General features: G+C 63.4%; 4 protein-coding genes across 4 annotated transcripts; 3 read left to right on the top strand and 1 right to left on the bottom strand.

Moving 5' to 3' along the window:
* Window positions 1-584: 584 nt before the first annotated feature.
* Window positions 585-2,486, bottom strand: EMIHUDRAFT_227339 (hypothetical protein; the record flags this gene model as incomplete). Its single annotated transcript, XM_005788154.1, has 3 exons — window positions 585-997; window positions 1,102-1,409; window positions 1,492-2,486. 3 exons carry the CDS (start codon window positions 2,484-2,486, stop codon window positions 585-587), a joined length of 1,716 nt encoding a protein of 571 aa, XP_005788211.1.
* A 354-nt stretch (window positions 2,487-2,840) lies between these two features.
* Window positions 2,841-5,509, top strand: EMIHUDRAFT_227338 (hypothetical protein; the record flags this gene model as incomplete). Its single annotated transcript, XM_005788153.1, has 4 exons — window positions 2,841-2,850; window positions 2,954-3,045; window positions 3,139-3,274; window positions 3,621-5,509. The coding sequence occupies 4 exons, from the start codon at window positions 2,841-2,843 to the stop codon at window positions 5,507-5,509; spliced, it is 2,127 nt and encodes a 708-aa protein (XP_005788210.1).
* Window positions 5,510-7,717: 2,208 nt separating this feature from the next.
* EMIHUDRAFT_455283 (hypothetical protein) lies at window positions 7,718-9,281 on the top strand (the record flags this gene model as incomplete). Its single annotated transcript, XM_005788152.1, has 4 exons — window positions 7,718-7,738; window positions 7,811-7,890; window positions 8,052-8,379; window positions 8,548-9,281. The coding sequence occupies 4 exons, from the start codon at window positions 7,718-7,720 to the stop codon at window positions 9,106-9,108; spliced, it is 990 nt and encodes a 329-aa protein (XP_005788209.1). The 3' UTR covers window positions 9,109-9,281.
* A 714-nt stretch (window positions 9,282-9,995) lies between these two features.
* Window positions 9,996-10,861, top strand: EMIHUDRAFT_429248 (acetyl-CoA carboxylase; the record flags this gene model as incomplete). Its single annotated transcript, XM_005788151.1, has 4 exons — window positions 9,996-10,011; window positions 10,125-10,269; window positions 10,347-10,639; window positions 10,787-10,861. Coding segments are annotated over exons 1-4 (519 nt in total), but the record flags the coding sequence as incomplete, so codon positions are not given.
* Window positions 10,862-10,952: the final 91 nt, after the last annotated feature.

Here is a 10,952-nt window from a genome sequence, read left to right as displayed (position 1 = left end):
AAGGCGGCTGTCTGCGACAACTGCAGCGCCCGGCCGCCGCCGCTGCTTGCGGCTTGCGGGGACACGCACCGGCACGCCCCTTGCCCTTGGCTCAGCATTTGCGGAAATCGGGCGATGCCCAGTACCTGTTGTCTCAGACGTCTGCGCCGCATGGGCGTGCGAGTGGTCTACACGTCTCGCATAACCGCATGTCCGCACGACGCGGATGGGGTCAGTCGCGGATGGGGTCAGAAAAAAGAAGTTAATGATAATCGCAAACTGGGCAACGGGGGACGGCGGCCGCCCACGGCGCACGGGCGCTCGGGGGCGCGGGCCGTGGCACGGCCGCCACCCGTGGCCCGGGGGGCGGGGCGCAGGGGGCGACCCGACCCAGAGCGCAGAGGCGCGCCGCGCGTCACAGAATGGTGAGAGAGAGATGTGAGGACGATGTCGATCATATAAACAGCTAGCCGAGGGTGCGGCAGCGGGCAGGAGAAAAAACGACGAGAGGGCTCCAGCCTCCACGATTGCCGTCTCTTTCTCTCGAGGTCTCGAGGTGGCTTCGTGGCCTATCGACGACAATCAACGAGTACCCCTCCCCATTCTCACTTGCTCGCCTCCGCCTCGGCCTGCGCCGACATCTCTCGAAACATGTCCCCATAGGACTTCCTCGGCGCTGTGGCGCTCGCCGCCGCAGTCTCGCTGCCTCTCGCCGTCGCTGCGATCGCCTCCGCGATGTCTGCCGCCCGCGCAGATCCGCCCGCGCCGGCGATCAGCGCTCCCATCTCTCGTGCCTTGGCACGAAACTTTTCCTGCTCAAAGACGCTGCGCATCGCCGCGCGGAGGTCCTGGACGTACCTTGCCAACACAGCCTCGGTATCCTCCTCGGGTCTTGCCACCGCGAGACCCACCCCCATCGCCTCCGCTTTTCGGCCATTGACAGGCTGGTCGGCAAAGCCCGGGACAACCACCAGCGGGACGCCGTTCGCCATGCTCTCCATGAAGGAGTTCTGGCCACCTTCAGTGCAGCGGGCCACGCGGTGGGCTCTCAGTCTCGAAGGCCCCTCCCGCTCGGTGCAAGGAGTGGCGATGGCGCTCCCCGCTATCTCTGCTGTCGCGCACCGTGCGTCACAAACATGTCCACAAGGCCCGACTGGAGGATGTCCACCTGCGCCACGTAACTACGGCAGAGCGCATTGGGCGGAACGGAGAGGCCCTCCAACGCGTCCAACTGGGGGCCCGCGCTCACAATCAGCAGTGGCGCGCCCTCCTCGCACGCCTGCGCGTACGAGCTCCGGCCCTCGCCGCGCTCACTGGCGCCAAACTCCTCAAAAGCTGCTGTGAAGACGCTCTGGCAGAGCTGCTTCCCAGTGATGCCGTACTCCTTACCCTCCGCGTCAGTGAGCCTCGCCGTCCAGCCCGACATTGGCCTATAGGAGGCGTAGCACAGTGGACAGGGTATCCCCGAGCTGCTGGACGTGTGGTGACACCGGACGCGCGCGCATGTCGGACGTGATGACGGTCCCGAGGCTGATGTAGATCGCGACGACCGAGGCGTTCAGCTGCTTCGCCTCCTGCAGAGCGGCGAGCGGCGCGTCGCTCGAATCCGTCAGGTCCGAGCGATGTCGGTGGAGCTTGGGCTCATCGTCCTCCGGCTCCTCGTTGTGCGCGTCGAAGATGAAGCCGCCAGCCCGCTTGGCCCCCTTGACGTCCAGACTCGGGCCGATGTACGTGAAGCGAACGTCCGCCGCGCGGAGAGCCTCCGAGACGTTGTCGCTGATAGGGTCGCGGAGCGGCTCGATGGTGGTGACGAGAGTCATCGCCCGAGGCCCGCCGATATACTGCCAGGTGCCGCACGAGAAGGGATGACTGGGGAGCTCGAGGCTGGGGTACCGCTCGCGCAATCGCGCGACGGCCTTGGCGCCGTCCTCGTCGTCAAACGAGAGCCTGTCCATGTCTTCGAGAGTCATGCCCTCGTTGCTGGCCATCTCTCTCGTGAGCACCTCCATCGAACCGGGGCCCGCGACTGTGCACAACGCCACCGCAGGCAGGTTGAGGAGTCGGCAGGCGTGGGCGACAACGCCCAGCATGAGGTTGTCGTACACCGCAGCGTCAAACTTGAGCGCGCCATTCTCCTCGCTAAAGAAGCGGAGGAAGGCAGGGAGTTGGCGCTCGATTGCAATGTTGTGCGTGGCAGCCCACTGCTTAATATTCCCATACCCGTGAGCCGCGTCCTTCCCGAACTCTGTCGCCAGCGCCAGAAAGGCGGACATAAAGTTCTCTGCGCGAGGCTTTGCCGGATCCGGCTGCATAAGCTCGCTCAGCTCCTCAACCTCGTCAACGAAGGCGGCGCCGGTCGCCTCGATAGCGCCCTTGAAGACCGCGCTTGAGAGGTACGTGACGCTATGGCCGCGCTTGACGAGTTGGCGCGCGATCGGGAAAGAGGGGTTCGTGTGCCCGGATGCGGTCGAGAAGCAAAACGCAAAGCGCTTCCCGGCCTCGGGCATTCAGGAATCGTATACTGCACGCAGGGACGACGTCAAGGCAAGTCGTCCGACAACCGGGGGCGCGAGTCGGAACATCGGCAGACCAGACGAGAACAAGGACGGCCGGTCACCTGCCAGAGTCCGGGCAGGCAGCACCCGCTGGCCAATTCTCGAGTACCGAGCCCGCAGCTGTACGTGTTGTGACGCTATGGCATTCAGGAATCGTATACTGCACGCAGGACGACACGTCAATTTAAGTCTTCCGACAACCGGGGGCGAGTCCGGAACATCGGCAGACCAGAACGAGAACACGGACCGCCGGTGCTGCCAGAGTCCGGGCAGGCAGCACCGACGGTAGAGAGCCGTGTACGCGGCATGTTCCTACGTCCATAGTGTTAATTGTGCACTTGGAGAGACCACAGAGAACTCCCATGCAACTCGGCCTTCTCCTCCACCTCCTCCCGCTCACCGCCTCCGCGGCGGAGCAGCGCTCACGCTGCCGCCGCTCGTCGGGGCTTATCAGTCCGCGCTCGCGGCGGCGCCCATCACGACAAACGTGCTGTCGGCCGCCAGCCTGCCGGTGCGGCGCCGAGCTGCCTCCAACCTGAGCTCCTCTTCGTGCATGCGCACACAGTCCTATCCCGTATCGGGCAGTTGGTGGCACATATCGAAGGACGAGAAGGCGGAGGCGGCAAAGGCGAAGCGCGAGGCAAGGAAATTCACTCGCCGACTTTGCCACGCGACCCTGTTGCCCGCCCATGCCAAGGCGTCAGCTTCCGCGGTCTCTGGACTCTGCTGTGGCCACCGATGTGAATATCTCTCGCTCCGATGTGGAGGCAGCAGTTGATGCGGTTGCGGTAGGAGAATTCGGGCATCGCACGATGGTTGCATTAGTTCCGGAGGGCATTTCTCCCGGCAAGATCTTCGAGTCGTCCACGATGCGACAGCTCATATGTGAAAGAAACAAAGCTATATTCTTTTTACTGGTGTGCGTGCCAGTGCGTGCCAGCCCCGTTGCCTCGAGCCCGAGACCCGCGTTTGGTGAGAGTTTTGTTTTGACGGCTCGAAATTCTTTTTCTGGGGGGTACTCGAGTACGAGTTGAGGTTGGGCCTAGGAGGTTGGGTGCTTCCGGAGCACTCGCGCTGCTTGCTCAGGCTGCCCGAGCAGTCTGATGTTCTCAATTCTGCGTACCTGGTCTTCGGACAGCGGTGAACGCCAGCGCTTGACTGAAACCGACACCACAGGTGACGGCGTCGAGCTTGGGCGGCCACACCGGCGCTTGACTGACACCGACACCACAGACGACGGCGTGGAGCTTGGGCGGCCATCGCTTGATCCGGAGCCCTCCGCTTGGTATCTGAGGCGCGTCCTTGAGCGACCGCTCGCCCGCACAGAGCAAGAGCTGTCCGGTGGATTTCACTCGTGGACGGTTGTGATGGCCACCGCTCCAGGGGCAAATCCCTGCGTGTCGGCCGCGCTGCTCATACTGTCAATCATGCTTTTGGCCGTGCAGTCGAACTTTATGGTGGCGGTTGCCTACGAGTCGGCATACTCGTCGTGCACGGACCACCAGGACTGCCCAACCGGAGAGTGGTGCGTCCCGGCGGGCTTTATGGCGCCCATTGTCGACCGGCGACCACTACACGCGGAGGCGCCTGGCGTGTGCGGCGACTGCCACTACTCGAACCTTCTCGAGTTTCCTTGGGCCAACACGAGCTTCGCTGTCGGGCCAGGGTGGTTTGACGGCGACGAGGTGCAGGAGTTGAGCGGCGACAAATGGCAGCACGACGGCGCGGCGTATTGCAACAACACGGATACCATCGCGATGCGCTGCGACCACATCGTCAAGCGCCAGAGCCGTCTCACCACGAGACACATCTTTGTTCTCATCGTCGTAGCGCTGCTGATCCTGATCCCGCTGACCGAGGACTGGGACGAAGCCGCGCTCGAGAAGAGCCTCTTCCAACAGCGCACCCGCGGTCTCTCGCGCTGGTCGCTCCTGCGGGCGCTCATGTGGGTGTCTCTTCGCATGCGGTTGTTCATCTTGCCGCTCAACATCCTGAGTGCGACCCTTGCCCTGTTTCTGCAAGACGAGACCATCACCGACCTCGTTCTCGATGGGCTCGCAATCACTTTCATGACGTACATCGACAACTTGGTCGCGCTCTTTTGTTTGCCTCGAAGCCATCTCCGTTCGACTGCCGCAGCGATTGCTGTGGTCCGGCAAGGAGAGGACGAGGCTGCCTCCGGCTCTGCCGACGCGCGTCGGCACTTTATGCGATGGTTGTTTCATCGTGTGTATGCTGCTGTGATGGGGGTGACTCTCATAGTGATCAGTATCCAGCCCGAAGCACTCATGGTGGCGATCAATGCGTACGGGGGGGTGCCGATTTGCGACAGCATCATCGACACGATCTACAGCGGTCTTGGATCAGGTATCCATCTCCCAGTGGTCTTGGCCATGGCTGGCTCTTGGGCAATCGTGCGCGAGCGATCCTTCGTCTGCGTCTCTTATGGGCGGCAACTTGCGTTCGCGGCCTGCGACGCGTACTTCACCATGTTTTTTGTTTATGCGACAACATTTCTCAATCCGGCAGACCCTTATGCGCTTCAATTCTTGCAGGACCCAATGTCAGTCGTGCTCCGCTGGCCACAAGACATGATGCTGCTCCTGTCGTTCCTTTTTGCGGAGCAGGCGAGGAAAGCTCCGTGGACTGTCGAGTTGGAAGGCGCCTATACCCTTGCTGACGATGTCGTCCCTAACCCTGACTGCGGCTGCGTGGTCCTCTCCAGCCCCTGGCTCGTGATCAGACTTTCCCTCCTCGCGGCGGTCGTCTGCCTGGTGGTGGTGCGGGTTCGAGTGTCGAGTTCTGTCTCCGGGGAGTGCAACTCCACCGGCCGAGCTCGAGTGCACCCTCACCGGGACGACAGCAGTCGTTCGGCGCCAGACGGCGGCGCCACGGCTGGCGCCTGCCCCGGTGAAGGGGTGCCACCCCCGTTTGAGCGCGGAGGCTCAGAGCCGGAGGGTGGCTGGCTCATGTAGGACTGTAAAGGACCAGAGAGGCACGACGTCTAGGACATCGCGACAGACAAGACGCGCCGACTAAGGGACGTCGACGTGACACGATTGTGGCACAGAGGGTGTGATACTGGAGTATCGACATTCATGGGGCACGGCGCAGGATGCGCCGTGCTAGTACACCGTGTGTAGCGTGTGTGAATGGTAGCACAGGCGTCCGAATTCCGAGACGACCCCTATGTTAGACGACTCGTCCGAATCTAGATGGAGGAAAGGCGAAGTTTCCGGGATCTGCCGGGAAAACACAATGCCCCCTAAGCTATGACACACACACTCTGCCATGTGGTGTTATTGGTATTTTTTATGACAGCGCCTTTGGCCTTACCCCCCCGTCCCCCACTTCGGGATGCCGAGACAGCAGAGCCTGCGGTGGCTGCGCGGCGCGCCCGGCGCTATTTCGAGCCGGGCGCCGTCGCCGAGGCCCTCGTGGCGATCGGGTCGGCCGTTTTGCTGTGGATGGGCTGGTGGAACCTGACTTACATCCTGCTGCCGCCGCAGTGGTACTGGTGTGCCGCAGAGATCATTGTTGGGATCCTCGGACTGTTTGCGACGCGCTCGATGTACGACAAGGCGATGCTGAGGGACAGTCGCGCCGACGGTCGCGCCGACACGTCGCTCGAATCGATCAAGGTGGAAGTGCCGTCGGATGCCGGCGGCGCACGCGTCTGGACCGGCGAGCAGCTTGCCACACGAGCCTCCGCGTCGCGCGGCGCGGCGGCCGGCAACGCGGAGGAGGGCTATGAGGAGCATCTCGCAGCGTGGAGGTCGCATCTTGCGGCGTGGAGCGCCGCCGGCCCGCGAGCCAATAGCGACGAGGCTGAAACTCTCGCCACGCCGCAGCCGACACCACCGCCAAGAACGAGGCGCAACCGCCGGCGACGCTACTTCGACGCTCCGAGGCCCGACGCGCGGCGGGGCTGCCGGGCGCTCTTTGCGCTGCTGATGGGCCTCTCGGTGTGGACGGGCTTCTGGAACGGCGTTGCTCTCTGCCTCCCAGCCGAGGTCGTTGCCTGCTGCGCGAGCGCCGAGGCCGACCCGGGCCCCAAGCAGCTTGTCCGCGCGCCGTGGTGCGTGCTGGCGAAAGTTACACTGATGGCCCTTGGCACGTGCGGGCTGTGGGCCACACGCTCGCTTTACGGCGACAGGCAGGTCCACGGCGCGCAACACCAGCGTATGAGATAGATAGAGTCTTGACTTTGGCTTGTGGCGTTGAACAGGCGATCCATAGAGTGAGTGAGAGAGTCAACTCAACAGGCCACACAGCCATGCGCTCAGCAGTATTGTCTCCTATTTGTCGAAAGGTGAATAACAGTCCTCCGGACGGCACAATTCTTGTTCCGTCGTGCGCGAGGGAGAGTTTGGTTGTAAAATTCTTTTGAGCTAGCCTTCGATGTTATGAAACAAAAAAAATCTCGTGGATGTCGCCGAAATGCACACAGAGCCCTGCCACTCTCGACGGCGTCCACCTCTCACGCTGCTGCTGCGTGGCTTCGCCGCCGGGCTGCTGCTGCTGCTGCTCGCGCTATCGATACGCATACACAGAGGAGCGCTCTCGGGCGAGCCGACCGCTCTCGAGTCCTCCAGCGCCCTCGCAGCGGCCTCCTCCGCCTTCACGCGAACTGCAAACAGGGCGTCTGAGGCTGCGTCAGCGGCCTCCTCCGCCTTCACGCGAACTGCGAACAGGGCGTCTGAGGCCGCGTCCGACACATTCGCCGGTTCACTCCGCCCTCCGGCCTGCCTCCTGGGACCACGTGCGAGTACCTCCCGCCGTGGCTCGAAGCGGCCATGAACAGCATGGTGGCCAAGGCGGTCCAGCTGGTGACGCGCTACCCCACCCTCTCGCATCTTCCCATCTTCAGTGGACGCCGGGTACGCCTACAGTACAGCGAGCGCCCCCAGGTAAGCGCGCGAGCGCGAGAGTTGCAGCGCGAGAGTTGCAGCGCGAGAGTTGCGGCAAGCCTTACTCGCCGAAAAAAGTTGCGGCAAGCCTTACCCGCGAGCGCGTACGGCCGCAGCTGGCGGAGCGGCGCCCGCCCGCCCTCTCGGTCGAGCAGAGGCCGTCATGGTACGCCCCGCGGGAGCAGCCAGGCGTGCTGCACGGGAGCCGCGCCTGCGTCACCTGCGCCGCCGCTTGGCGTTGACGCGCTTCTGGCGCCACAGCGCGCTGTCGCCATGCGCGTTGCAGTGCGCTGGGTCCCCGCCCCTCCAGTGGCGGCACTCGGACACGCGCGCGTCGCAAACGAGGCAGTAGCAGTTCGGCCGCAGGCCGCCTCGTTGCCGTCGACTGGCGCCGCGACCGGCCTCGCGGTCGCATGGAAGGGGTGGAGCGGGCAGAGCGCCCGCTGGTGCGGCAGGTGCTCGGGCAGCTGGCCTGCACATGCAAACCAGAGGCAGTGAGGGGCCATCTCAACGGCGGCAGCGGAAGGAGAGAGAGGCTGGGCACGAGCCGGAACAGGCGGTGAAACGTCAATGAAACCGATGAAACCGACGGGTACAGTCCGCGAAGCGACTCCATTCAGATTTTGGGGGCCGCACAGGGGTCCCAACGCAATATTTTGGCTCCTGTCCAATCCCAACGCAATATTTTGGCTCCTGTCCAACGACACCTAAACGTCATGGACGCGTCCTCGTCGGACTCCGCCACCGCATCGGACTCCGTGTTCGCTTCCGCCGAGTTCCAGGAGTACGAGCGCGAGTTTCGGCAGTACTGCGCAGACAACCTGCGCTCACACAACCCACAGACCGACTTCGACAGCATACGCCGTGACTCGGCCGAGGACCTTGCGGCCAAGCTTGCGGTGCTTTCGCAGTGGTGGCGTTCTGCTGCGCACGTGGTTGTGTTCACTGGTGCAGGTATCAGCACGTCAAGTGGTCTTCCAGACTATCGGGGCCCGAGTGGCATCTGGACACGCAAGGTGCGCGGCGAGACAGTGTCGGAATCGCTGGACCTACGAGGCATCGAACCAACTCCAGCCCACGGTGCTCTCACTCGACTGTACCAGGCCGGCAAGCTTGCTCTCGTGGCGACGACAAATGACGACTCCCTGCATGGCAAGGCAGGGCTGCCGAAGCACGCCCTGGTCGAGCTTCACGGCAACCTGTTTGTCGAGGAGTGCGCACAATGTGGTGCGCGCTATGAGCGACCCTTCAAGGTGCGCACGGCGACAGGGCTGTTTGAGCACGCCACTGGGCGACCTTGCGAGAAGTGCGGCGGTCCGCTTCGGGACAACCTCGTCAATTTCGGTAATACATTCGAGCATGTGCCGAGCATGGAGGCAGAGCATGATCGCGCGTGGGTAGCGATGCTGAAGGCAGACTTGGTCGTCGTGCTTGGCAGCAGCCTGAGCGTGCCGACCGCGTGCGAACTTCCAGAGGAATGCATACCGCCGCGCGAGGCGAAGCCAGCAGGCGGCAGGCTGGTCATCGTGAGCTTTCAGAACACGCCGAAGGATCCGCTCGCCGCGCTGCACATCTTTGCTCCATGTGACGACGTGATGGCCGCAGTCGAAGCTGCACTGCTGCCTGCTGCACCAACACCTGAGCGGCTGGGTGTGGATGCCTAATGAGATTCCTTTGAGTTTTCAAGAGCGATGCGGCAGTAGAATTTAACCTTCGTAGAAATCCTACTTGGGGCTTTGGTCGGTCGGTGTGCCGTCGGACTCGGGCGGCCGGTGGGCGAGGACGGGACCAATCCAATAAAGCCTTCGAGACAAAAATATGCACGCCATGCAAGTTGAGGATGGAGGGCGAACCTCACTGGCCAAGCAAGAAGTATAAATAGAGCAGACATCTCCAGGAGAGATGGGCGACGCATGAACACAGAGGGACAGTGCGCACCCCGCCCCGCTCGCAGGGCGTGCAGCACACAGCAACACAAGACATATCTAGGATCGAACCATAACACTTTGGCGGCGGAGAATTCTTTCTTCAAGATTCGGCCGATCCGGGAGATGTCTTGTATTTTAGATTTGCGCAGCAACCCAGCCGGGCAACCTTTGAAAAAAGTTATCTCGCCCAGATTCGGCCGCCGCGCCGCGCCGCCGCCCGATGATTAATAATTAATAATTATTACCCGATAATTAATATGTGTGTTTATTGGTGTGTGTGTGTGTGTGTGTGTGTGTGTGTGTGTGTGTGTGTGTGTGTGTGTGTGTGTGTGTTTGTTCGCGCGATGGCAGGGAAGGGCAGGGCAGCCGCGAGCGGCAAGTGGCGTCGGCGACGCGGCGCGGACCCGATGGTGACGCCCACAATGGCGAAAATAAATAAATAAATAAAACGGACACACCAAACAAGGGCTGGGAGAAGGACAGGGTCCCCACCTGCGCGAGCAGGATCTTGTAAGGACGATCAGGGACACAGGGGAACGGGAGCGGGAAGCGCGCACATGCGCCGCAAGAATTCTTTCTGGGGAATCGTTCGGCCGATCCGCTTCTCGAGCACGCGAGCTGGGCCTGAGCTCCATGAGGGTAATGTCCTGCCGTCCACAAGCTCGCGCCCCCGCCCGCCCGCAGACGGCACAACGCTGCCGGTCGCCGCCCTCCGGCCTCTCCCCCTACCCCGCGCCCCTCCCTCCCCGCAGGGCAACTGGCCCCTGCTGCTGGCGGGCCTCGCCGGCGCCAGCGCGCTCTCGTGGGGTCCCTTCCGGAGCCCGGTGGCCTCCAAGCCGGGCGCCGCAGCCTCGCCGGCGGTGCTGCGCACGCCGGCCGATGCAACGTCGCGCAGCGGTGCCCGCCGCCCGCTCCCGCGCATGCGAGCCTCTGCACGGCCGGCGGTCGACCAACGCCGTCGTCACGACACGCAGGCATCTCCTCGGTCCGCGCGGTGGCGGAGCCGCTGTCGACTGCGGCCACGTACCAGGCCGACCTCGAGGAGCGAATGAACTCGTACATTCGCGAGCGGGGCGGTGACACGCTCATCCGCCGCGTGCTGATTGCCAACAACGGCATGGCGGCAACAAAGACCATCATGTCGATCCGCAAGTGGGCCTACAAGACGTTTGGCGACGAGAACGCGATCGAGTTCATCGTGATGGCCTCGGCGGAGGACCTCGCCGCCAACGCCGAGTTTATCCGCCGCGCCAACGAGTTTGTCGAGGCGCGCCACCACACCGATCAGCACCGCGGGCCGGCTGAAAGCTTCAGTCGTCCGCCGCCGCCAGACGCCGCCGCCGCCGCCGCCGCCCCCCTCCCGCCCTCGATTCCGGCGGCGGCGACCCAGCCGGCCGCCCCCGCCCGCCGCCAGGTCCCCGCGGGCTCCAACGCAAACAACTACGCCAACGTCCAGCTCATCGTCGACCTCTGCGTCTCGCAAAACGTCGACGCGATTTTCGTCGGCTGGGGCCACGCGTCCGAGAACCCAAAGCTGGGCGAGATGCTCAAGCAAAAGACGGAGGAGCCCCCCCCCCCCC

Source organism: Emiliania huxleyi (genome assembly GCF_000372725.1).
Source record: "Emiliania huxleyi CCMP1516 chromosome Unknown EMIHUscaffold_138, whole genome shotgun sequence".
Classification (NCBI taxonomy): Eukaryota; Haptophyta; order Isochrysidales; family Noelaerhabdaceae; genus Emiliania; species Emiliania huxleyi.
Note: the sequence above shows the minus strand (reverse complement) of the source record. Positions and strands in the feature narration are given on the sequence as shown.